The 27,784-nt window shown below is 43.9% G+C and overlaps 1 protein-coding gene across 1 annotated transcript in view; it reads left to right on the top strand.

The window, feature by feature from the left end:
* Window positions 1–25,670, top strand: part of SULF1 (sulfatase 1) — a 154,621-nt gene extending 128,951 nt beyond the window's left edge. Inside the window, exons 13-20 of the mRNA XM_068984050.1 lie at window positions 3,004–3,256; window positions 4,915–5,011; window positions 5,428–5,522; window positions 5,835–5,900; window positions 9,250–9,422; window positions 11,593–11,735; window positions 11,829–11,952; window positions 23,725–25,670. Of these exons, the coding sequence (XP_068840151.1) occupies window positions 3,004–3,256; window positions 4,915–5,011; window positions 5,428–5,522; window positions 5,835–5,900; window positions 9,250–9,422; window positions 11,593–11,735; window positions 11,829–11,952; window positions 23,725–24,512 (1,739 nt within the window). The 3' untranslated portion in view covers window positions 24,513–25,670. The remainder of the gene's footprint in view (window positions 1–3,003; window positions 3,257–4,914; window positions 5,012–5,427; window positions 5,523–5,834; window positions 5,901–9,249; window positions 9,423–11,592; window positions 11,736–11,828; window positions 11,953–23,724) is intronic.
* Window positions 25,671–27,784: the final 2,114 nt, after the last annotated feature.

Consider the following 27,784-nt stretch of genomic DNA (forward strand, 5'->3'; position numbering starts at 1 on the left):
GGCTTTCTTTGTATACTGGAAGAAAAAATTCATTAGAGTCATTATTAAAAACCGTTTCAGGGCTTATGCATTTAACTAGTAAGAGAAGCATGCATGCTTTTTTAAAAAAGGCTTGTCTGTTTTAGGACAATATATTTTTCTAATTCCTCTCATTGATTTGTAGGGTCTAACTAGTCGAATTCAATATGAAAAGCACTGCCTAGCATTTTTATAAAAACTCATATCAGGCAGCTATCAGATTCCTATGAAGCGGCACCTTCTATAAAAGAATGAGAGTCTAGTGCCATCTAGTGGCTACGTATGAAAAGTGACATTTCCGTGATAATGCCTTTATGTACTGATTTTGAAGAGCAAAATACATTCAATTCTGAACCAAGAAATCAAATCATAGACTAGAACAACGGGAGCCCTTAGAACAGACTTCTTAAACCTGGACTCCACAGGTGAACTTTATAGGATCATCAGTTCAGTTCAGTATCTCAGTCGTGTCTGACTCTTTGCGACCCCATGAATCGCAGCACGCCAGGCCTTCCTGTCCATCACCAACTTCCGGAGTTTACCCAAATTCATGTCCATTGAGTTGGTGATGCCATCCAGCCATCTCATCCTCTGTCGTCCCCTTCTTCTCCTGCCCCCAATCCCTCCCAGCATCAGGGTCTTTTCCAGTGAGTCAACTCTTCACATGAGGTGGCCAAAGTATTGGAGTTTCAGCTTCAGCATCAGTCCTTCCAATGAACACCCAGGACTGATCGCCTTTCGGACGGACTGGTTGGACTTCCTTGCAGCCCAAGGGACTCTCAAGAGTCTTCTCCAACACCACAGTTCAAAAGCATCAATTCTTCGGCACTCAGCTTTCTTCACAGTCCAACTCTCACATCCATACATGACCACTGAACCCTCTAAAATTTTATCCAAAATTTTAAGCATATTCTTTGAGTATATATGCATGCTTCTGGATGCAAAACTTTAAAGGAATCGATAATCCAAAAGGCTGAAAATCATTGACTTGGGAGATTTTCTTTCCTCCTGAAAAAAAATGCCAGGTTTAATCATTCACACCAAGATTTCTAATGGGAAAATGACAAAGGAGAGGACCCAGACCCTCACCCTTAACAGAAACCATCCCCAGTGTCCAGCTTGAAGGTGGAGGCAGCCTCTTCTCTCCCAAGAACTTCAGTGTTACTCCCCAGGCACTGACCATAAAGCACACTGATTTTTCCATGTTGAGCACAAGCTGGAGAAGTCTAGGGCCATTTTTTTGAGCTGTGTGGAGAACATGGATTGGATGCTTCTCTTTTCCATCACAGTGGAATTTGTGAGCACTCTCAGTGAGCCATCTCAGAGAGGCATTTCTTCTCAAAACAGCTTCCTCCAGAGAGCAAGATGGTTCTGATTCTGCAGCCTGTGTGCACCCTTTCTTCCTACTTTAGCAGCAAGGTCGATGCATCAGAGCACTGACTGCGCCCCCACAGAGCCTGAGTGCATCTGATCAGCAGGAGCCCATGTTTGCGTGTTTGCACGTTAAAGCTCTTACCTAGCCCACAATGAGTTTTGACAGTGGTCTATGTTGACCAGAAAGCATACTGGCCTCCCCCCAGCATTATTCTCCATCTGCCAGGTATTTAGTCCATTGGTTGATGGGAGCATTTGCAAAGTTCAGTTTTTCTTACAGCAATCTTTTATTATTTGTGCAAATAGAAGGTGTCTGGAATGTTTGAAAGTGAAAGTGTTAGTCAATCAGTCGCATCCAGTTCTTTGCGACGCAATGAAATGTAGCCCACCAGGCTCCTCTGTCCATGGAATTTCCCAGGCAAGAATAATGGAATGGGTTGCCATTCCCTTCTCTAGGGGATCTTTCCAGTGCAGGGATCGAACCCAGGTCTCCCACATTGCAGGCAGATTCTTCATTATCTGAGCCATTTACCTTTTTGAAAAGGCAGCCCAGTCAAAAAGGGGCGAGTTTGTCATCTTTAGAGTCTGACAGTTTATAGTCCAAGCTCCCACAACTGTTGGCTGCCTCATCTTGCAAAAGATACGTAGCATTCAAACTTCAGATTTCTCGTCATAATATAGAGATGATAACACCAAATTCACGAGCCTGTTTTGACAATCTGACCGTGTTTTTTTTTTTAATGTGAGGATTTATTATCATAATACCTGTCTTTCATGATTGTGCATTAGAAATATGTATGTGGGGAATGATGGCACCAGTGGTAAAAACCTGCCTGCCATCGCAGGAGACATAAGAGATATGGGTTCGATCCCTGGGTCAGGAACATCCCCTGGAGAAGGAAATGGCAACCTACTCCAGTATTCTTGCCTGGAAAATCCCATGGACAGAGGAACCTGGTGGCTATAGTCCACGGGGTCACACATAGTTGAACACAACTAAATCGACTTAGCACGCACACATGAAGGAAATAATACATAGCAAAAGCTTGTTAAATTATAGTCATTACTATTATTTATAGTTTTATCCAAACTGCCTTGTAGTTCACATTGAAAACAATGTGTTGGGTTGACCAAAAGTTCGTTTTCCATACCATCTTACAGAAGAATCGGAACAAATTTTTAGCCAACTCAACAGAAGTTCCCCTGGAGAAGGAAATGGCAACCCACTCCAATATTCTTGCCTGGAGAATTCCATGGACAGAGGAGCCTGGTGAGCTATAGTCCATGGGGTCGTAAAGAGTCAGACACAACTGAGTGACTAACGCAGTAGAAGTTCACAGCCTACCATAAGCAGAAAGAGTCTTAGAGGTCACCTTGACCTACTGCCTCCTTGAGGGGTGAAGGGCCTATGGTCCAGAAAAGCACACCATTCTGCACTGTTCAAGCCTGGACCAGAGCCTGCCGCTTCCCACGTGAACTCCCTCGGGCCAGCTAGCAAGGCCATGTGTGCTGCTCACCCCCCTCAAAATGCTCCCCAAGCCTGGCGATCATTTTCATCCCTCCTAAACTATACCCGGATGTCCCTGTTAACTTGTCTTCCCTTATTTCCAGAGTACAAGCCCAGATTTGTCCATACCCGGCAGACGCGTTCCTTGTCAGTTGAATTTGAAGGCGAAATATATGACATCAATCTGGAAGAAGAAGAATTGCAGGTCTTGCGGCCAAGAAACATTGCCAAGCGTCATGATGAAGGCCACCAGGGGCCCAGAGGCCTCCAGGCAACTGGCGGTGGTGATGGGGACACAATGCTGGCGGACAGTGGCAATGTCGTGGGCCTGCCCACCACCGTCCGTGTGACGCACAAGTAAGAAGGCTCTGTGGCTCGGGGGTTGAGTTCAAAGCCATCCCTCCATAGCATCACGATTTTTCCCCATTGCAAAAAGTAATATTGCTCAGCAGGGCAGTGTCCAAGTGCTGGCCCATGTGATAACTGAGGGTTAAGAATCAAGAGGGGGGCTTCCCAGGAGACTCAGTGGTAAAGAATTCACCTACAATGCAGAAGATGAAGGAGACGCGAGTTCAATCCTTGGGTTGGGAAGATCCCCTGAGAGAGGAAATGGCAACCCACTCCAGTATTCTTGCCTGGAGAATCCCATGGACAGAGGAGCCTAGTGGGCTATAGTCCCTAGGGTCACAAAGAGTCAGACACGACTGAGTGAGAAGCAACAGGAGTCCAGACTGTCATAGATTTGGACACTTTTTGTTTTGGGTCAGTATCACATGAAGGCTGATCAGCTGGGCCCTGAGGCAGAGTGATGCTGTCACGTCTTGACTTAGCAGGCATGGATTTCTCCTCTGAAGCAGTTACCTTTGTGGAGTCTAGAAAACACGTATGAACCATTACCTGGACTGCAGAGCTGCCCCGTGCTGCCTGGTCACTGTGGCTCAGAGCGGTTTACCCTCAGGACTTCAGAGATGACATACAGCCCAAGGGAGGGCTCTGGGTCCTAGAGAAGCTTCCAGAAAGATGGTGTAGATTGGGGATGGATGTGAGATCAGAAACACCTGACCTGTCCAGATCCCAGAGAATCACAGAGATGGGGTGCGGTGGCGGAGATGACTCCTCCTTGGCTTTGACCGACTGCCCTGTTCTTCAGTTCTTTCCAAAATCTGTGTGCTCTCTTGATAGAGAAGTCTTTTCTTTGCAAATGCATTAGCAATATCTTTGTTTTCTTTTCATTTCATCTTTATGGAGTCAGGGTGCCATGAGGCCTGCCAGTACTTTTATCTTTGGGACAAGGGTCTCTAGGCGCCTGTGATGGTTATGGTTGGATACTGAAAGATTTAGACCCAGCTTGGTTTCTCTTTCAGTGTTGATAGATCCCGACCCCATCTCACCTGCTCTCCATCCCTGGGGCTGCTTCTTACTTCACATTGAAAGAGGCCCCTCAGTCAGGCTCTTTATAACAAAATGAGCTGGATGAATAAACCCCCCTTCTAACTCTGTATTTCTTCAAGTCAGTCACTTCCATTACAGCTGTGAGAACCTCATTCTTTTCCTACAGTATTTGGTGGGGTTTTCAGAAATGGAGTTTGGGGTGATGCCTGAATATTGCCTCTGACTTTGTGATGATGTCTCTCTGTCCTTGCCAGTTGCCAGGAAATATTCCCACTTATCCTTGTTTATGGCTCAGCTCCAAATTAATGCTAGCATCCAAGTTAAGCATTTAGATAATGAAGTTCCCTCTGCTATTCCTAATGTTTTTTTTTTTAACTACTTGCCTTTTTTTAACTGTTTTCCAAAGAGCCTCGGAACCAGCATTCAGTGCATTTTTAAAATTTATTTGTGTTTTACTTTTTGGCCACGTGGCATATGGGATCTTAGTTCCCCAACCAGGGATCAGACCTCTGCCCCCTGCATTGGGAGTGCAGACTCTTAACCACTGGACCACCAGGGAAGTCCCTCTAATATTTTCTGATACTAGACTAGAAACCTATTTCTAATGTAGCTTGTTTTTGCAGGTGCTTTATTCTTCCAAATGATACAATCCATTGTGAGAGAGAACTTTATCAATCAGCCAGAGCCTGGAAGGACCACAAGGCCTTCATTGATAAAGAGGTGAGCTGTAGCCACGTGATTGACAGGTATATTCCAGTTGCAAACCCTGCTCGCCAGCCCTGCTGTGTACGCTCATCCTTTTTTATAATTAAGTGAAAAATAGAAGAACAAGGTGCTTCTCCTTCTCCAATGATACAGTGATAGTCCTGACGGAAAGCAAAATAGACAGAAAAGCCTGACTTCTTGAAATCTCTGTGAGCAAAATGATTCGGTCGTAAAAGAGCCAGCTGTTAATACTTATTATGACACAGTGGATGGTATATAGAGGTAGACCTAGTCTATGCTCAGCTTGTTTCCAGACTATTATCTCAGATGAATGGCTATAATTATGGAACACGGAAAACGGTGGAAAGAAAGTTACCTCACATAGAAAATCTTGACCCTACGATGTCATTGTTGGTATGTGTGTTTTCCAGATTGAAGCTTTGCAAGATAAAATTAAGAATTTGAGAGAAGTGAGAGGGCATCTGAAGAGAAGGAAGCCTGAGGAGTGTGGCTGCAGTAAACAGAGGTGTGTGTGCGTGTCCCATGACAGAATCATCTGCAAAACGCAGGCTGCAGTGACACACACAAGGCTCGCCTCTCTTTCACCAATAGAAAGTTTAATACATTGAATTCCCTAGTGTATATTATAACAATCTAAACCATTTCAGTCAAATTAAATATGTTATAAACCCAAGCAGAAGGTTAAAAAAAAGTCCCTTTAAGACTGTTACATATAACAAAGTGACTGCCTGCCTTCCATTTTGCTTCCATTTTATAAATGAACTATTTGATGAAATGCATGATTATCAAACTCACTTTTTAACCTTCTTGCCTGCAGCTATTACAACAAAGAGAAAGGTGTGAAAAAGCAAGAGAAATTAAAGAGCCACCTTCACCCGTTCAAGTAAGTAACCATTTGCTACATTTGCTGGGAGTGAAGGACTGTTTGCTGGGCATTTCTAAAAGGGGACTGGAACTCTGTTCCAAGTGATGCGGCTCGAGAAAAGTAGATGCAGCTGGGAGTTGAAAACACGCCCACATCTTGCCAAGGGACCGAGGCAATCCTTGCTTTTGGAATCCCATGAGGGGGCATTACGTGGGGCTCTAATCTAATTCCACGTGTTCCCCCTGACAATACACTGTGTTCCCTCTGAAGATACACTGTGTTCCCCCTGACGATACACTGTGTTCCCTCTGAAGATACACTGTGTTCCCCCTGACGATACACTGTGTTCCCCCTGACGATACACTGTGTTCCCCCTGACGATACCACGTGTTCCCCCTGACGATACACTGTGTTCCCCCTGACGATACCACGTGTTCCCCCTGACGATACACTGTGTTCCCCCTGGTGTTCCTTCTGACGATACACTGTGTTCCCCCGACGATACACTGTGTTCCCCCTGGTGTTCCTTCTGACGATACACTGTGTTCCCCCTGATGATACCACGTGTTCCCCCTGACAATACACTGTGTTCCCGCTGACGATACAGTGTTCCCGCTGACAATACACTGTGTTCCCGCTGACGATACAGTGTTCCCGCTGACAATACACTGTGTTCCCTCTGAAGATACACTGTGTTCCCCCTGACGATACACTGTGTTCCCCCTGACGATACACTGTGTTCCCCCTGGTGTTCCTTCTGACGATACCACGTGTTCCCCCTGACGATACACTGTGTTCCCCCTGACGATACACTGTGTTCCCTCTGACAATACAGTGTTCCCGCTGACAATACACTGTGTTCCCTCTGAAGATACACTGTGTTCCCCCTGACGATACACTGTGTTCCCCCTGGTGTTCCTTCTGACGATACCACGTGTTCCCCCTGACGATACACTGTGTTCCCCCTGACGATACACTGTGTTCCCTCTGACAATACAGTGTTCCCGCTGACAATACACTGTGTTCCCTCTGAAGATACACTGTGTTCCCCCTGACGATACACTGTGTTCCCCCTGACGATACACTGTGTTCCCCCTGACAATACACTGTGTTCCCTCTGACGATACAGTGTTCCCGCTGACAATACACTGTGTTCCCTCTGACGATACACTGTGTTCCCCCTGACGATACACTGTGTTCCCCCTGATGATACACTGTGTTCCCTCTGACGATACCACGTGTTCCCTCTGACGATACCACGTGTTCCCCCTGACGATACACTGTGTTCCCCCTGACAATACACTGTGTTCCCTCTGACGATACAGTGTTCCCGCTGACAATACACTGTGTTCCCCCTGACGATACACTGTGTTCCCCCTGATGATACACTGTGTTCCCTCTGACGATACCACGTGTTCCCTCTGACGATATCACGTATTCCTCCTGACGATACACTGTGTTCCCCCTGAAGATACACTGTGTTCCCCCTGACGATGCCACGTGTTCCCCCTGACAATACACTGTGTTCCTTCTGACGATACCATGTGTTCCCCCTGACAATACACTGTGTTCCCCCTGACAATACAGTGTTCCCCCTGATGATACACTGTGTTGCCTCTGACGATACACTGTGTTCCCCCTGACGATACACTGTGTTCCCCCTGGTGTTCCTTCTGACGATACCACGTGTTCCCCCTGACGATACACTGTGTTCCCCCTGACGATACACTGTGTTCCCCCTGACGATACCACGTGTTCCCCCTGACAATACACTGTGTTCCCTCTGACGATACAGTGTTCCCGCTGACAATACACTGTGTTCCCTCTGACGATACACTGTTCCCCCTGACAATACACTGTGTTCCCTCTGACGATACACTGTGTTCCCTCTGACGATACCACGTGTTCCCCCTGACGATACACTGTGTTCCCTCTGACGATACCACGTGTTCCCCCTGACGATACACTGTGTTCCGATACACTGTGTTCCTTCTGACGATATCACGTATTCCTCCTGACGATACACTGTGTTCCCCCTGAAGATACACTGTGTTCCCCCTGACGATGCCACGTGTTCCCCCTGACAATACACTGTGTTCCCTCTGACGATACACTGTGTTCCCCCTGACGATACACTGTGTTCCCTCTGACGATACCACGTGTTCCCCCTGACGATACACTGTGTTCCGATACACTGTGTTCCTTCTGACGATATCACGTATTCCTCCTGACGATACACTGTGTTCCCCCTGAAGATACACTGTGTTCCCCCTGACGATGCCACGTGTTCCCCCTGACAATACACTGTGGTCCCCCTGACAATACAGTGTTCCCCCTGACGATACACTGTGTTCCCCCTGACGATACACTGTGTTCCCCCTGACGATACACTGTGTTCCCCCTGACGATACACTGTGTTCCCCCTGACGATACACTGTGTTCCCTCTGACGATACACTGCTGGTAACTGGCTTGTCCTCCATGCACTGCTCTCTGTGAGCAGTGATCAGGACACATGGGCTCACCGAATTAGGTCCCTGTGCTCTGTAGAGCAGCCTGCAATCGTTGAATTCTGAAAGCTGGAAGAAATCGACATCTTTTTAAAATAATAGTAAAATTAGCATGTAAGAGGAATTTAATATTTGAGCCTCAACAAAATTGGAGCCCTTCATGGAAAAATCAAAAAAGAAAAAACACTTCTTTTTTTTATTCTTTCCAAGCCTGTTTTGTAGGGTTTCTTGATAGAATTCTAGAAACCTAATTCAAGGTATCTAGTCCAACCAATCATTTGATTTCATGGCTGATAGATACTGAGCTGCCAGGAGGCTGAGCCACTTGTCCAAAGGGTGTGGCTAGTGGAATCTTCTGAGTCACACTGACATTTATTTCTATCAACGTTTGCATTCAATAAGGAAGAGAATATTGATCCTATTGAGATAGTAAAATTCTAAGGGTGTTGTCACTTAATGAGTTTGTCTTCAATATCACTGATTATATTCCATGCTTTGAGGCCCTCTGAAAACTTAAAATGAAAGTCGCTCAGTTGTGTCTGACTCTTTGCGACCTCATGGACTATAATCCCCTAGGCTCCTCTATCCATGGAATTCTCCAGGCAAGAATACTTTAGTGGGTTGCCATTCCTTTCTCCAGGGGATCTTCCTGACCCAGGGATCAAACCCAGGTCTGCCACATCGCAAGAGGATTCTTTACTAGCTGAGCCACCAGAGAAGCCCTGAAAACTTAAGGCCATCTATTATTGTGTGTCTGTATCTTGTGCCTGAATATGTGTGTGAGACTCAGAGCAACAATCCTGTTTTTACTTGAGAAAGTGCTTTCTGATCATTTAAACGTCCCTTCTGTTGAAATAGAGAAGCCGCTCAAGAAGTAGACAGCAAACTGCAGCTTTACAAGGAGAACCGCAGGAGGAAGAAGGAGAGGAGGGAGAAGAAGAGGCAGCGCAAGGGCGAGGAGTGCAGCCTCCCCGGCCTCACCTGCTTCACACACGACAACAGCCACTGGCAGACGGCCCCGTTCTGGAACCGTGAGTCGCTCCACCTGAGTGCTCCTTCCTGGGCTTCCCTGGTGGCCCAGTGGTTAAGACTCTGCCCTTCCAATGCGGGACATCAGGGTTCGATCCCTAGTCAGGAAACTAAGATCCCACACGCTGAGCATGCACACATGCATGCTAAGTCATTTCAGTCGTGTCTGACTCCTTGTGACCCCAGGGACTGTAGCCCTCCAGGCTCCTCTGTCCGTGGGATTCTCCAGGCAAGAATACTGGAGTGGGTGGCCATCCCCTCTTCCAGGGGATCTTCCCAACCCAGGGATCAAACCTACGTCTCTTACATCTCCTGCATTGGCAGCTGGGTTCTTTACGACTAGCGCCACCTGGGAAGCCCACAGGCTGCACAGTGCTGACAAAAAAAAAAGAAAAATGCTACTTCCTGCCACCATGTGGACAGCCAGCATCTCACCCAGTTACTTAGACTAAGGAATTCACCAGCTTGAATCCAGGAATCTAGAAAGATTCTAGATTAAAGTATCATTTTTCTATACCAACAACTAGGATCATTTTTGCTTCTAAATTACATTTTTTCTTTAGAAATTTTTATTTTGGTCTTTTGTTTGAAAATGCCAAGCTCTCCATGGGTTTTTCTCCCCAGTGATGTTTCACCAGGTCCCCAGCCCCTGACGGACTTCTGGCCCAGCAAGACTGCTCCGTCACTAAGTAACGGAATAAATGGGTGAACACTTTTACCCCGAATATACTTCGTTTCTGCTTTCTTCAAGAACACATTCTGCATATCACAAAAGAAATAAAACCCCTTGAACGCAGGGACTCTGTCGGATTTATCCTCAGTCCCCTTCAATACCAGCTTTTCGCATGAAGGCCAGCCAGCCCACAGAGTAGCTAAAACACCAGATCTTCTAGTTGAAAGGATTGCAGTAGGCCTCCCAGGTCAGTGCTTCTCAAACTGAATTTGGAGACTTGAAGGAAGCCACAGACCAGTCTTAGGGAGACCTATAGCCTGTCTTACGACCGTTTCTGTTTTATCTTTCTGTTTTCACGCATCCTGACTTCAGTGTCTGTTTGCACTGTGTTTACATGGGCTTACCAGGTGGCTCAGTGGTAAAGAATCCTCCTGCAGTGCAGGAGATGCAGTAGACGTGGGTTTGATCCCTGGGTCAGGAAGATCGACAGGGGTAGGAAATGGCAACCCACTCCGGTATTCTTTCCCAGGAAATCCATGGACATAGGAGTTTGCTGGGCTCCGGTCCAGGGTCATGAGGAGTCAGACATGACTGAGCACGCATGCACAGCGACTTAAAAAGCAGAAGCAGACTCACAGAACTTAAAGAAGGAACTCACAGTTGCAGGGGGGGAAGGATGGGGGAGTTACGGAGTTTGGGATGGACATGTACACACAGTAGCAGCTTTAATTTGACAGCTCTTTCACATACTTTCTACAAATTAACCAGTGAACCTCTGCGTGGTACAAGACATCTTCATGGTAACTGTCCATCTCTCATGTTCAAGTGTTGTGGAGAGTCTGTGACATCACAAATTTCGACATCCCTAGATCCTCTGAGCTGGATTCAAGCCTTCGCCAAGCCCATCTACACTGCAGAATCCCCTCTGTTTCCAGGGCCCATTTGTAACACTTGACCATCTGACATTCAAAACAAACTAAGGCCCTGGGTCCATCTTTTTATTAAGTAACCTTTTTTTAATTTTTATAAAAAATGACAACAACCATAAATAGGAGTTCTGATACTTTCCTTCCTTCTTTCCGCTCATCACTCGGTTTTAGGGATCAATACCCAGCAGAACTTAGGGGACAGCAGACGAACAGGCCTGAAACTTCACCTTCATGAGTCGCCACTGTTTTTTTTCCATCTTCACCTAATCTCACAGGAAATTTGTATAGAGAAGGCGGGGAAATAGAGTACGTTTAATGTCCACCATGGCACCCCACTCCAGTACTCTTGCCTGGAAAATCCCATGGACGGAGGAGCCTGGTAGGCTGCAGTCCATGAGGTCGCTAAGAGTCAGACACAACTGAGCGACTTCACTTCACTTAATGTCCACCCACACAGTATTTGCAAGAGAGAAAATATGATCTTTAAAATGTGAAGACAAGAAAAGGTTGAAATAGCTAGGCTGCCACCTTGTCTCACTCTCTTTCCTTTGTTTTCTTTCTTACCAACAGTGGGATCTTTCTGTGCTTGCACGAGTTCTAACAATAACACCTACTGGTGTTTGCGGACAGTTAATGAGACGCATAACTTTCTATTCTGCGAGTTTGCCACTGGCTTTTTGGAGTATTTTGATATGAATACAGATCCTTATCAGGTACGTCAATATGTTCTCATTTTGTGAAGCTATTGAATATGGAATAAGGAGAACATGAGCTTAAAGCTGTTGTTCTGGGCTCTTCATCCACAGCTCACAAACACTGTGCACACAGTCGAACGGGGCGTTTTGAATCAGCTACACCTGCAGCTGATGGAACTCAGGAGCTGTCAAGGGTATAAGCAGTGCAACCCAAGACCCAAGGGCCTTGAAGTTGGTAAGGAAAAAAAAGAATTTTTTCTTCCTATAGTACCTGGAAAATTCTTTTTGTGGTCAAGTTTTCTGCCTTTGAAACACATAGCTGGGGAGAGAAGATATGAAAGCATATCATTTGGGACCCTTACAGGGGAAACTTTCCAGGCAATTCCAAACATACTTTGCTCAATAAATTTAGCTCTGGGTGCACTAATGAAAAATTTAATACCCCCAAAGATTTCATGGGCGTTTCATTCCATCTCTCCCAAAGATGCATTCTCTTAGTAAACCTCAATATCTGATGAAAGCATCCATTGGAAGATGGGATGAAAGTGGCGGGGGGTTATTTGTTATTGCTGTCAACAGTCATAAGAGATACTCTAGGTCAACTGGGAAATCCTTTTTTTTTTTTTTTAAGAGAATTAGAATGGAAACACACAATGCCCTATTTCTGCCTTTCACAGTTTGAAACTTACCCAATTGGATACCTGCCCACGACACACTGAATTAGATTTCTTTTGCCAGTATTTCTCGTCTGAAACTAGAGATGTTTGAGCAGGATGTTGTTTGAGATCTGAAAGTTTAAGAGGGCTGACATGGAATCAGCCTGAATTTCCCTCTCTGGTCTGCAGAGCTAAACTCACTCATTTCTGCTTTGGCTCCTGGAGAGTAGTTCTTTTCAGTGTCTGCCCCAGCTCTTTTCTGGTTAATGAGAATACTGATTTTCTCATAATTCCTATAGAAATGTAAATATCAGTTGTTCATAGAAGGAAGGAGAAAGTGCTGGAGCTGGCAAGGGCATAATATGTCAACCCCAAAAGGGCCAAGAGTTTGACCCATAGGCGTGTGCTATGTGCTAAGTCACCTCAGTCGTGTCCAACTCTTTGAGAGCCCAGGGACTGTAGCCCGCCAGGCTTCTCTGTCCATGGGATTCTCCAGGCAAGAATACTGAAGTGGGTTACTGTGCCCTTCTCCAGGGGATCTTCCTGACCCAGGGATTGAACCTGTGTCTCTTAACATCTCTTGCACTGGCAGGCGAGTTCTTTACCACTAGTGTCACCTGGGAAGCCTGGACGCATAGACAGTGGGGAGCAATTTGTAAGAATCGTCTGTTGGCAGCTGGGTTTTCTCAGTGCCCTTAAGGGCCTGTGTCTCTGTGGGTCCCCTGGAAGCCAGCATCAACAGAATCACCAGTAACAAAAGCAGGCAGCTCCCTGGGCCATGTGAGTGATGGGGAGAGAAGCCAGGATGCATCCTGAAATGGCAGCATCATCACCAGTATTGGGTCCCGGAGGCTTTCAAGCTGCAAGTTGCAGCTTGAAAATTCTAAATCCTGTGGGCGGTCCCATCACTGCTGTCAGTCCCCACCCCTCCATTCATGCCTTGGTGGAATTCATCACCAGCCAGGAGAGCCCAGATCTTTTGGTCAGTAGCTCCACTCAACTTAAATCTTTTCAGATATCTGGTGTATCTGACCTTTTCCTCAAATCCTGAAGGAAAAAAAAAAAACCTACAGCCTGAAAACTGGAACAACCATTAGAGGCACTAGAAATATGATATCTCTTCCCCAAAGCACATAGCCCTCTTATTGGTGATGACATGGCAGCTCTACTTAGTGAAACCTGATCAAGCCTCTGAATGGTGAGTGACGTGCCAGGTGGAGCCTGTTTTTGCTGTTACACTTCAAGTAATCCTGTCCACTTCTAGACGATTCCTAAGAGAGATGATTGTTGGCCCTCTTTTCCAAGGGTTTAGTCTAAAGTCACCAAAAGTTAACTATTCCTGAGACTTACTTGGACTTTGGGAAGTACTCGTCTTATTACTTTGAAATGGACTCTCCTATCTCACCCCCACCTATTTTTCGTGTAAACTCCAATATGTTTTATCTTAAACCCTTTTTTTATTTATAGCTTTCCATCCTCATTTGAACCTAACAGAAAAGCTCTGTTGGACTCTGGCACTGTCTGTATTTCACACGATATGTTTCTTTCTAGGATTTAGAGGTTGTGCATGAAGCAGGACAGAGGGGGTGGTTTTATGAGTTCTAAAGCTAACATAAATTACTCTTATATTTTCCTATATCAGGAAATAAAGATGGAGGAAGCTATGACCTGCACAGGTATTCAGACTTTTTTATTCTCCCTGGCAGCTTCTTTCCCAATAATTGCATGATCGAGCCATTTTAACTCATTTCCGTCCCTCACCGTGTCACTCAGAGCATAGCTTGGGGTGCATGCATGTTCTAACAGCTCTCTCCACCGTCTTGTGTCATTGGGAACAGATCTGTCATTTTTGCTTTGAAATCAACTCACTGTCACAACCAGATGTGTCTCAGAGCCTTTACTCACTCATGCCTGTGTGCTTGCTGGATGGTGCTTGGTAGCATGGAATGATGGGAAGGGAGAGAAAACAGAATGACCTCCGGGAGCCCTGGGAAAAAGCAGGGAGAATTATTTTCCTGGTGGTTCTTACACGTCGATTTGCTGGAGAGGCGTCATGGCAACGAGTTGGAGATTTCATGAAATGTGACGTCAGTATCACAAAAGGGATCGTGGGAATGTAGAAAGCATGGTAGAGCTGACGTTGGAGGAAAGACAAGGCGCTTCCTTGTTGACGGTCCTTGATTAGCTGTGGTGATAAAAGCAGGCATGCTGGGGCTCAGAAGCTCTGTAGGGTGGTGGTGAGTGAAGGGGGAGAGTGGGGGTCGGTGTACCCAGAGTCGAGATTCACAGGGAGGTCTCAGCACATCATGGACACAGTGCCTGACACACGAAAGCTTGAAGACCAGCCCTGGGCCCAGTCTTCTTATTTCCCTCTAGCCTCGCCACCCCCCAACTAGCCCCCCTGCATCCCTGTGCTCTGGGGTCAGGGAGCAGGACCCCAAACACCTAGTGACGGGGTCAGCCCTTGCTCATAACCTTCTACTCCCTGCTGAGACCTCAGGCAGGTCTGTCAGAAGCATGCCGTGTGGGGCAGCAGGGACCTGTCCTTACTACCTTACTGAGGGGAAACTGAGGCACAGCCTTAGTTCATGAATCCTCTTGGGAGAAATGATTCCATCAAAGGAACATGGACTTCGTTGGTGTCACCCGTTTTGATATTGTCTTAGAGAAACCGAAGAATATTGCCCTTCCAGGATGTGCTGGTGGCCCCCGCCCGCCCTCCCTCAAGCCTTCTGAGCTCTGGTCTCAGATGCCTTTTTTTTTTTTCTTAGCACAGGCAAGCTGCATATATATTATGCTTGCTTGTGCTTATACTCAGTCGTGTCCGACTCTTTCCAACCCTGTGGACTGTAGCCCGCCAGGCTCCTCTTTCCATGGGATTCTCCAGGCAAGAATCCTGGGGTGGGTTGCCATCCCCTTCTCCAGGGGATCTTCCTGACCCAGGGATCGAATCCAGGTCTCCCGCATTGCAGGCGGATTCTTTACCACCTGAGCCACCAGAGAAGCTGTCAGATCCCTTCTTCATGCATAAGACAGAACAGAAAAACCCCTCCTAAGCTGGTCTCCCCCGGACCATGTGAGGTAATACTATCTCACACACTGGGACTCATCTGCCCGCCTCCCGGGGGTCCCTTTAAGACATTTCTCAAACAGGGCATTTTAAGCGGACCTCACACTAGACATTGACTTTACAGTTATTTTATGAGGCACTCGATTCTACAGCCAAGGGATGTTCCGTCTGGCCCTCTTTTATTTCTCTCATGACAGAGATAAAAGATATAGACACAAGTCTGGTTGGAGCTAAGGAAGAGTTCTTCTTCACAAACCACCCCCTGATAGCTCTGAGATAAAGAATGTCATCTCCATTCCAGTCATGATTAAAGGGATTTGGGCTTTCCAGCCCGGCAGTGCAGGAGACTCAGGATTCGATTCCTGAGTCAGGAAGATCCCCTAGAGGAGGGCACGACAGTGCACTCCAGTATTATTACCTGGAGAATCCCATGGACAGAGGAGCCTGGCAGGCTGCAGCCATAGGGTCTCGAAGAGTCAGATGCAACTGAAGCAACTTAGCGCGCACATCTGGGACTCCCCCTGCCCTGATCACTGTCACCACCACCACTAAATGGGGCCACATCCATCGTTTCTGGGGTCATTTTGGCATGCTCTTCGTGACTTTGGCTGTTGATCTCATCCCTTCCCTGGTAACATGGCACGAAACTGTGTGCGCGGTGACCTCACGTTACCTGTTGCTTTTTCTTTTCCTTCTAAATTCCTTACAAATGGACAAATTTAAGGATCCTCTAACTCAAAATGACTGGTTTTTCGGACTCTACCACTTCATAATCCATGATGCAAACTACCTTTCAGCTGCTCTCCTCACAGTAGGCAGGAGATGATGAAACAGGAAAGCATCAACCTGTCACACCTGTGTTCTCACTGGACACTTAAAGGCAGTGTTTGATGTAACCTTCCCTGTTCATTGTACTCTGTTGGATTGACAGGCAGCAGATGTGGAAAAGTCAGAAAAACTACTGTCCCAGTTTACCCGTGCTTAGTCCTCCCAAGATTTTGGAAGCTTCGATCCTTTTAAGATTTTTTTTTTTTTTTAAGAAAATTAATTAGGTGACTTCCCTGGCAGTTCAGTGGTTAAGACACTGAACTTCCAATGCAGTGGGCATGGGTTCCATCCCTCGTCAGGAAACTAAGATCCCACATTCCAAGCAGTGCCACCAAAAACTAGAAAGAAAGAAAAAAGAAGAAAACTAATTAAAGTGGGTTTTCAGTCATGAAATGTGATTACAAAAGCCTTTGATAAACATGATAGCAAACACACCTGAAGAATTTGGAACTTGAAAATTCAGCAGAGTATTTTAGAAGATGTATCTTGTACAAGACTGGCTACAGAAGAGTTTTTAAACTGCCTTCAATTTTGTGGGTTAATCCTTAGACATATTTAGAAGGTCTTTAAAAAGTCTGCTCCCTAGTTCAATTTCTTTTTTATTGTTGTTCTTTTTGGCATGGTAGTTGCATAAGGCAGGGGCAGCTGAAATGCTTTGCTTATTCATTTTCCGGTTAGGACAAGCTCACGGTAAGGATACAGTTCAGTAAAGTGGCCGCTATGACTCAGGAAATAATTGTTGGCTTGAGTTGAAAGTAATAATTTCTGTGTTGCAAAATAGAATAGGATCCACAGGTTAATGGGGTGTTTCTTTTTCTCGTGGTCTGTGAAAACTGGCGCTGCTGACCTTTGATGAGCTTCTCCGGCAGTCATGGTGTGTGTCCACGGCTGCATGGGCCAGACGGTCAGTTCTTGGCAGCCTGACGCTGGCACGGCTGCTTCCTGACCCTTCTGTCCGCGCCCTGCAGGCCAGCAGGCCACATGGTGCCCACCCTCAGCAACCATCCCTCCTGTTCACATTGCTTTTGCTTTTCTTTTTTTACAAGTTGACTTTTTCATTTTCTTGAAGTATAGTTGGTTTACAATGTTGTATTAGTTTCTGGTGTACAGCAAAGCAATTCAGTTTTATACATATATCTTGGAGAAGGAAATGGTACCCACTCCGGGAAGATCCCATGGACAGAGGAGCCTGACAGGCTGCAGTCCACGGGGTCACAAAGAGTTGGACGCAGCTGAGCACACACACTAAGCTATATGCTATGCTTCATGTCACATCAATTCTTTTTCAGAGTATTTCCTATTAAGGTTATTATAAGATATTGAATATAGTTCCCTGTGCTATACAGTAGGACTTCGTTATATCTGTATTATATTATATTATATTATATTATATTATATTATATTATATGCTGCTGCTGCTAAGTCGCTTCAGTCGTGTCCGACTCTGTGCGACTGCATAGACGGCAGCCCACCAGGCTCTCCCGTCCCTGGGATTCTCCAGGCAAGAACACTGGAGTGGGTTGCCATTATATTATTTAGATATCTGTTAATCCCATACTCCTAATTTATCCTCCCCTTTCTCTTTCCTCTTTGGTAACCATAGCTTTGTTTTCGATATCTGTGAGTCTGTTTCTGCTTTGTAAATAAGTTTATTGTTATTAGATTCCACATGTAAGTGATATCCCTAACCCTAACCCTTTTTTAGATTCCACATATAAGTGATGTCATATGATATTTGACTTTCTCTGATTTATTTCACTTGGTATGATAATCTCTAGGTCCATCCATGTTGCTGCAAGTGACGTTATTTCATTCTTTTTTACGACTAATATTCTATTCTATATATGTACATCTTCTTTATCCATTCTCTATATACACTTCCATCACTTCCATGTCGTGGTTATTGTGAATAGTGTTGCTGTGAACATTGGGGTGCGTTTCTTTTTCCAAATCAAACTTTTCTCTGAATATATGCCCAAGAGTGGGATTGCTAGATTATATGGTAGCTCTACTTTCAGTCTTTTAAGGAACCCCTTTTGCTCATTTTGATTCACTTGTCCCTGTGGCAACAGTGCATGCCTTGCAGACAGTTACGGGTGACATAGCCGTGTGTTAGAGGCTGTGCAGTATTGTGGTTAGAGCACGGATGCTGAAGCCAGCCTGCCTTGGGTTCAAATCCCAGTCTTGCTAGTCGGAAACTGAGAACAAGGCCTGACATATAGCAAGCCCCGGGAATGATGGGTATTACTAGTCAGGTATAATAATATGGGGGTGCAGAAAATTCACATGAAGAAAGTGGTATGTGAAAGGGGATAGTAAATGATAAAAGAATGCTACTGTATTTTATAAGAAACCCAAAAAGAGATCTTGTCAGAGCCAGCACCATCTCCATCATCACTCATTGACAACCCAGAGTTTAGCACACAAATGTGTTCTCTGAACCACCGGCATCTCTTGAGAGCAAAAGGAAAAAATGTAGCCTTTACTGCCGTGCTCCGTGTTGTCCTGAGCTTCCCTGGTGGCTCAGACAGTAAAGAATCTGCCTGTCAATGCAGGAGATCTGGGTTCAGTCCGTAAGTTGGGAAGATCCCCTGGAGAAGGAAATGGCAACCCACTCCAGTATTCTTGCTTGGAGAATCCCATGGAAAGAGGGGCCTGGCGGGCTACAGTCTGTGAGTTCTCAAGGAGACACGACTGAGCGACTAACTTTCTGTGTTGCCCTAAGAAAGCTCTCTTCTCTCGGTCACATCTCAGGGCTCCATTTTCTTTTCAAGCTGCCTTGCTAGTATGGTTGGACTTTTCTCTTTAAGGCACTCAACCAAGAGATGAGTCAAGACCAGGGTTTGAAGTTAAAGGGTCTGGAGGTGAGGTTGGCTTCCTAAGACAATGAAGGGGACCTGCGTTAGGGCTGTTAGAGTGTGAGTCAGGACCAGGGCCACTGGGTGGCGCTGTGAGGTTTGCCGTGGGGGGACAGGTGGCCCTGGAACCCAGTTCCTGTTATCCTCAGTGGATTCAGTCATTTTCTAAATGCTGCGGTACACAGAGAGGAATTTCAGAATTGTTAACTCACACTAACTGCAAATTTGGCATATTTTGTAGATTATCTGGTTCTGCCTTTGACCATTATTCTATCTGGTTTCTGAAAGAATTGTCAGGAAGTTTTTTTTATTTTAATTGAAATATAGTTGATGTACAATATTACATAAGTTACAGGTGTACTTTATAGTGATTCATAATTTTAGAAGTTATAACTATTTTTATAGTTATTATAAAATATTGATTATTGAAAAGAATTTATATCTTTGTGATGCTCTGTGAAACAAAGGACATTTTTCCATTTGGTCAAGTATATTTATGGGTCTTTATATTTATGGGTCTTTCAAGAGCTTTTAACAGGTATTTTCTTAAAGGTTTTGCACATTTCTTGATAAGTGTATTTATAACCACCTTATCTTTTTTGTTACTACATAAACAAAGTTTTCATCCACCATTAAAACATGTACTTGATAATGGTTTATGTATATGAGGGCTATTGGTTTCTGTACATTAATTTTACTACCTGCTACCTTTAAAATTTTTTTCAGTCAGCTTTGCCATGTATTCTCTTCAATTTCCCAGGTATACTGTCAAACATTTGCAGAGATAGCTTTGCTTGTTTTCCCATTTATGTGTCTCATTGATTTGTCTAATAGAATAAGCTAATATTTTCAGTACAATGTTACCTTGTCCCTGTTCTTAGTGAAAGTAATTTCAGGATTTTTCCATGAAGTGAAGTGAGAAGCAAGCTTTAGGACTAAGATATATATGTTTTTGTTATGTTAGGGAAATAGCCATCAATTTGTTTCTAGTATTTTTTAGTGTCTTTAGTATTTAAAGCATGTTGAGGTTGTCAAAAACCTTTTCAGCGTTTATGGAGATACGTAGATAATTTTTCTCTTTAGATCTACTAATATGATATGTTATATTAATAGATTTGCTAAGAGTAGACCAACTAATCTTCCATTTCTGGAATAAATTTTGCTAGACTATCATGTGTTATTTTCTTAATATAACATTGAATTCTTGTCACTAATATTTTATTTAGGATTTTTGTGTCATCTTATAAATGATTCGGTCTGAAACTGTCTTTGTGTTTATGCTATGTTATCTTTTTTGGTATTGGTTTCCTATTACTGGCATAACTCATGATACCCCTTGCCTGTTGTTGTTTAGTTGCTAAGTTGTGTCAGATTCTTTGCGACCTCATGTACTGCAGCCTGCCAGGCTCCTCTGTCCATGGGATTTCCCAGGCAAGAATACTGGAGTGGGTTGCCATTTCTTTCTCCAGGGGATCTTCCTGACCCAGGGGTCAAACCAGCATCTCCTCTTTGCAGGCAGATTCTTTACCACCATGCCATCAAGTGATACCTACCCCATGCCTTAAAGCAACATAAACGTATTCTCTGACATTTCTAGAAGTTAGAGAAGGCTGAAATGGTTTACTGGGCTAAAATCACTGTGTTCCTTCTAGGGCCTCTAGAGAAGAGTCCATTTCCTTGCCTTTTCCAGTTTCTAGAAGCTGCCTGGATTTCTTGTTCATGGCCCTTTCCTCTATCTTCAAAGTTGAAAATTCAGCGTCTTCAAGTCTCAACACCTACCTGTTCCCCTCCCAACATACACACCTCTTTGCTTCCAAGGTCACATTTTCTCTGACTCGCTTGCCCTCCTTTTCCTAAAAAGGATCTTCAGTATGACATTGGCCCCACCTGGCTACACTAGGATAGCCTCCTCACCTCAGAATCCAAAACTCAGTTTGAATTTGTATAGTCCCTTTTGCATGTAAGGCAACAATACCTAGTCTCTGGGGATTAGGATGTGGACATCTTTGAAAGGTGAGTACACTCTTCTGCCTACCACAGCAAACAAGGTTAGACTTGCTTCGTAGAAAGAGCTTCAAAGTTTTCTTTGATCTTCTGTGCTCTGGAACAGTTAGTATAGCATTGAGATGTTCTTTTCCTTGAAGCCTTGGTAAAATTCTCCTGTGAAACTATAGTGACCTGTTGCTTCTTTGTTGCTTGCTGTTTTAGTCGCTAAGTCATGTCCAACTCTCTGCAACCCGATGGACTGTAGCCTACCAGGCTCCTCTGTCCGTAGAATTCTCCAGGCAAGAATACTAGAGTAGGTTGCCATGTCCGCCTCCAGGGGATCTTCCCAACCCAGAGATTGAACCTGTGTCTCCTGCATCGGCAGGCGGATTCTTTACTGCTGAGCCACCGGGGAAGCTTCTTTGTAGCGTAGTTCTTATAACACTGATAGAAAGTTCTAAGTAGTTTTTATAAACATATAATTATATAAAGGTAATAAACCTTTATTTTCCTTCTTTGGGACTTGTTCTGTTTAAACTTTCTACCTCTATTGGATCAATTTCAATAAAACATGTTTTCCTAGACAATTATCTGTTTCATCTAGGTTTTTTCCATTGATTTGCTTTGATGTCTGCAGAGTACTTGTTTACTTTTTAAATTTTGTATATTTCAATCATTATTTCTCCCTTGCCATTTTCTATTTTGTCTATTTGAAATCAGTCCCTTTTTTCATAATTAGGTAAGCTAGTTACTGTTTGGATCCTATTTTTTTTCAAGAACCAGGGTTTTTATTTATATCAATATTTATTAATTAGATATGTCCTTTTTCTGTTCTTTGCCTTATCAATTTTGTTTCACTCCTGGATCTGATAAATGTGTTAAATGCTCACCACCCATCCTTTTGCTGACGTTTCCCCAGTGATTTCTTGATTGAATGAAACTCATCCTCTAGGAGACTGTTCAAGATGACCTGATGTGTCCCATGTTCTTTACATTCTTTCATGTTTAAAATTTTTTCCTGTAGCCTTGACACTTAAAGGAGAGGTTGGCTGGATATCTGATCCTTGGTTCAGACTCTACCGTTTGATCTAAGGTGGCTTTCACATCCTGGGATACTTGATTGGAGATTTCATTTACTTAACAGTGTTATGTTGTGGTTTTCTTCACTTTCGGGTTTATTTTGGCAGGGGCTTTTTCATAAGATGGTAGACTTTTTATACTTATTTTCTATGTTCCTTTGTAATAATTTTGTTTACATTTAGACTGCTTTTATTAATTTCAGGGACTTCAAGTATTTCCAAGATGTCTAGTTTAAGAAGATCCTTTTCTGTCAGTATACCCAAGCATACTTTTTTTTTTTTTTTTACTTTTTATCGCATTATTATTTGGGGATGGGGTTATAAGAGGTTGTGTGTCCTCCGGTTTGTCTGTTTCTCTTTTTTATTACAGGACTGAAATTGCACCCTTTTGGCTTCTTTTTTCCTTTATCACCCAGTTTTTGAAGGCCATTTCTCTCTTCCTTTGTATCCTTTTTCCCCCGCAAAGTGATGCCTTTCAAGACTGTCATCTCCATTCATGTTCCCTTCATTCTTTTCTTCATTGTCGCAACCACAATTTACCAAGACTCTACAGAGTTTTATACCACAGATTGATGTTCTTTCCAGCAATGGTTTCAAGTCTATCTTTGACTCCATTCTCACTTCCTTCTTTTCTCTTCTATATAGTCTTCCCAGGGCTGGTGCCCAAAGTGTGACACACAGCTCTACTGGCATTTGGTATTAATTTTTTTTTTAACTTACAGGTGATTTGAAGATTCTAGGATTCTTTGTATTGCTTTCTAGGTAGTTCATTGCCTTCATCTAGGCCACCTCTTCTTAAGTGGTACTTGGGTACACCTAGGGAAAAGACATTGTTTTCTGCAGAACTATAGTCATTTTGATGATGTAGAAAAATCAGAGCGAGAAAGCTGGTGGGTTCATTGAATGCTGTGCAAAACCACTCAGTGGCTGGTTTCTTTAAAGGATAGAATTTTTAGAGCAAAGGGAAAAAAAAAAAGAAACAGATCTATCTAATTTGAAGTTAAATAGATGCAAATATTTAATTGCATTCAAATGTGTTTTTATACTGTCAGGGAGTATAAAATAATAAAATAAAAATATCTTACAAAGTGTTTTCTATTACATTAATTACTTTGAAACATCATTCATCTAGCAGCTCTGTATGTAATAAAGGTTTTAACGCATAGCTATATTTGGTAGATGAGGGACCAAGACTCAGAGAGACTAACACACTTGATTTCCTGGTTACATCAGTGACTTGAGTAGAACCAGGAGTAAATCATAAGCCCCCTGACAGGTAATACCAGTGTATTCTCAGTACCAACCAAGCCTGTTATAGAATTCCTCCCTCGTTCAGCCTTCTTTCCAAAGTTCATTCTCATTCAGTCACTTCTGTAACCTAAGGCCAGTCCTTTATAACAAATTACTAGAGACACATACTTTTCCATGTTTATTTCAAATTGCTTTGTGCCACAAAAACAATGCAAGTTGCCTATTCAATAGGTTGGACATGTTTTCTCACTAATGATCCACCTTCATCTCTCTTCACAGAGGACAGTTATGGGATGGATGGGAAGGTTAATCTGCCCAGTCTCACTGCAGACGGCAACTGGCAAGGCCCCGAGGATGTATACAACGTGAATGGAAGCGCCTATAAGGACAGACAAAACTATAGACTTAGTCTGGCTGACTGGACTAATTACTTGAAGGATGTAGACAGAGTATTTGCACTGCTGAACAGTCACCATGAGCAAAACCAAGCCAATGAGACTAAAAGTGCTCCAAGTGATGGGTTCCTGGCTGTGTCTGCTGACCTCTCAGCCCCAGCAGAGATGGATGAAGACCCCATGGGTAGGGTTGGGGAAGCGCCTCCTTCGACCTTGCTGGCTGACCTTCCCACCCTGCATTCCAGCCGACCAACATTCAGTCCAGACAGTCAACTTGAATGGAACAACGACATTCCCGAAGTTCATCGTTTGGATTCTGAACACTGGAGAAATCGTAAAACTGACAAATGGATGGAGCATGAAAGGATCAATCACCTTGAAACTGATTTCAGCGGCAATGGCATGACAGAGCTGGTGCAGCCTAGACCCAGGCAGCAGAAGGGCCGACCCCAGGACGGTCGTCCAAAGGAAGATGTTTCTGAAGATCAGCTGGTTCTTTCTGCCCATCCTGGTGTTAACTCCACAGATCTGATGATCAGAGAGTCCACCAGGGGGCCGCCTGTTTCCTCCAGCATCACAGAGAGGATGTCAAACCAAGTGGAGAAGAATCACAGGGCCGGGCGCCTACAGAGTCTAGAAGGCAGTGCCTCGTTTCCACTCTCCTCTGATTAGATGCCATGTGACCTTACCCTAAACACAGTTTTTTTTTTTTTTTAATTTGTTCTTAGTAAACTAATAAAAGTGATCATGACAACCAGCATTCCAAACTGCCCCAGGTACACCTGTGCAGTGGAAGTCAGTGGTGTGCACCTAGGGACTTGGTCTTCTAAGTCACTGTTTGTCAAGAATAGAAAGAAAGGTGCATTTGTGGGGTTTTGTTTGTTTGGGGGGGCGCTAAAACAGTATTAACCTTTGAAAGTTCTAGGGATGTGTGTATACAAATATTATCAAGATGGCTAGAATTGTGCCTTTCTGAGTTTCTGAAACTTGACATCCTCAGTGAAATTTCAATCTGTTTTCCACTGTGTGCGTAATGTGGTTTCAATTCATTTTTAACCACTGGAATTTTTCAATGCCCTCATTTTTCACTCAGTGATTTTTGCACTTTGAGATGGGAATGCCATGTCTATTTGGTTAGTCTTATTTTTCCCCCAGGCTTGTCACAGTCTCACTGCTTGCTCTCAGTGTGATAAAGGAAAATGGACCCCAAGGATGACAGACAGTATCATCACATATTGTTCAGCATACGCTTTCGTCAGAAAATAATGCATGTGTTTTACCTCGACTTGCTAAAATCGATTAGCAGAAAGGCATGGCTAAGGATGTTGGCGGTAAAAATAAACAAATAAACAAAACAAAGATTGCCTGCTTTCTCTGTGCCTAGCCTCAAAGTGTTCATCATCTTCTTAAAACTGCTAAATTTTTATTATTTGCTCAACAGGATAAAAGGACTGAAGACTTTTTTTTATCTTTGTTTTGTTTTCTTGACCTGGCTAATAAGCTTAAGGGTTGAGAAAATACATCTAGTTTTGAATTTATATAAGGAATTTTTTTTTCAGTAAAACAAACTCATGAATGTTTCATAATTTAAATGCACCATATGTGTTTTATGGTTACTTTTAAGGCCTTCACCAGGTTCTGATTTTTTTAAAGGCATAAGTGAAAACTGCTTTTGAAATTCTGTGTTCTTGAAAATATTTGTCCTATTTAGATGTTTCGGTACCAGCAAAAGGATTATTACCTCACTGAGAGTTTGCAGTATCCTAGCCAACTTCCCAAGAAGGTATTTTTTAGCTTAACGATAATTTTCATTTTATTTTTAGATAATCAAATGCATAGGTAAGTTATGTTACCTTTACATGTTTAAGGTAAACTCTTTTAAAGAAAACCTAATATGTTAGAGTTGAATCTTTGATAACTTTGTCTTTATCATAGACTCTGTACATATGTTAAAATTAACTCTTTATCAGATGTGTGTGTCACCGGCTGAATGACAGATGAAACATATTTATGGTCATGAATGACGTGCTTTGTAAAAAAGGTTTCAAGTTATTAGGAAGCATATTGTGTTTTTTAAAATCTTGTGTAATATTCTGTGATACTTTTATAGAACAATTCTGGCTTCAGGAAAGTCTAGAAGCACTATTTCTTGAAATAAAAGGAGTTTAAACTTTACCTGTTTCAGAGAAATGAACTTAACCAAGTTTCTGTGGTACACTCATCCCGGTAAAATGGAGTCCTGATCTAAATGTACATAATTTCTTTTTTCACTTTGTTTTGACCGCACCTTGTGGCCTGTGGGATCTTAGTTCCCCGACCAGGGATCGATCCTGTGTGCCCCGCACTGGGAGCACAGAACCTTAACCAGTGGGCTACCAGGGAAATCCCTCAATGTATATGATTAAACATTATCCTTATTGGAAAACTGATCCAAAGTCAGTGCATGTTATGGAACATTCTCCAGCTGATGATTTCCACATGGATTCGCCTCACTGGTGTCCAGAGGGGTGTAGCAGAGGCAGTCGAGGGCGGCTTCCCTGGACAGGCAACCTGGGCAGCTATAAAGGGGTCAGTGCTGGGCTGAATTCTCTACTGTTGCCATCTTGAAATTCTCAACAGTCTTTGAACAAGGGACCCCATGTTCCCATTTTTCACTGAACCTGCAAATTATGTAGCCAGTCTTAGGTAGCAGAAATGGAGTTTTTCAAAAGCAAGAGGACAGACCACTCCCCTCCCCCCAGAAGGAAGTTTGAATTCTTTGGTGATCACGAAATTTGGTGAATTCCTCACCACTTTCCAAGACCTCAAGTTTTCTGATTGACAAGTTCTACATACCTCCTTCTGTTCTAGATCTCCTGAGGAGCTTTTTCCCCTTCAGATAGAGAGGCTAACAATCTATGACATGTCCAGGGTTCAGAACATTAATAGTAAAGGAAAAAAAAAAACCAAAGAACTTTGGGACCTGCCAGTTCAACCCCTGGATAATGAAGGAGACCATCTGTACATGCGTGCTCAGTCACTTCAATCACGGCCAGCTCTTTAAGACCACATGGCCTGTAGCCCACCAGGCTCCTCTGTCCATGGAATTCTCCGGGCAAGAATACTGGCGTGGAATGCCATGCCCTCCTCCAAGGACTGAACCCACGTCTCCTGCATTGGCCGGTGGATTCTTTACCGCTGAACCACCAGGGAAACCCAAAACCATCTTTGTCTGTTTGCTATAACAGAGAACCGGACTGGGTGGATTATACAACAGAAATTTATTTTGTCACTCCTGGAGGCTAGAAGTCCAAAACCAAGGTATCGGCAGGTATGGTTTCCCCAGAGACATCTCTCCTTGGCCGGCAGAGGACCACTTTCTTCTGTATCTTCACGTGTCCTTTTCTCTGTGTGTACATTTCCCGGCAGGGGTGGGGCTCTTTTTCATATGAAAACACTAGTCATACTGGATCAGGGCTCCACCGTTAGGACTTCATTTAATTTCACCTCTTTGAAATCCTCTTTCCAGATACAGTCACACAGGAGATTAGGGCTTCAATATATGAATTTTGAGGGGACACTGTCCAGTCCATAACACCACGATTTCATGAGAGAAGAATCCAAGGTAATAGTGCTGTCCAAAGATGCATCTTTTTGCCTTCTTCCTCGTTCCTTTCCTGCAAGATGTGAATAAACCAAATGTTGCTATCCTGGAGGAAATTCCACTGTGGTTCAATAACTATTTCTACTTCTGTTTAAGTAGCTATTCTGAGTAAAGGGCTTGAGGGAAACTATTCAAATCTCGAAAGGCCCCTGGAGATTTGCTGGCAGGCGGGTCTCCTGTGGTCTGTGACAAAGCTGATGCCCAGAAGGAGTGTGCTGATGGCCACCTGTGTGCTCCCCGTGGATTTAGCAGAGGGAGAGATTTAGCAGAGGTGAGGGCCAGCCCTGTCCACTTTCCCCAT

Source organism: Capricornis sumatraensis, chromosome 11, assembly GCF_032405125.1.
Source record: "Capricornis sumatraensis isolate serow.1 chromosome 11, serow.2, whole genome shotgun sequence".
Classification (NCBI taxonomy): Eukaryota; Metazoa; Chordata; class Mammalia; order Artiodactyla; family Bovidae; genus Capricornis; species Capricornis sumatraensis.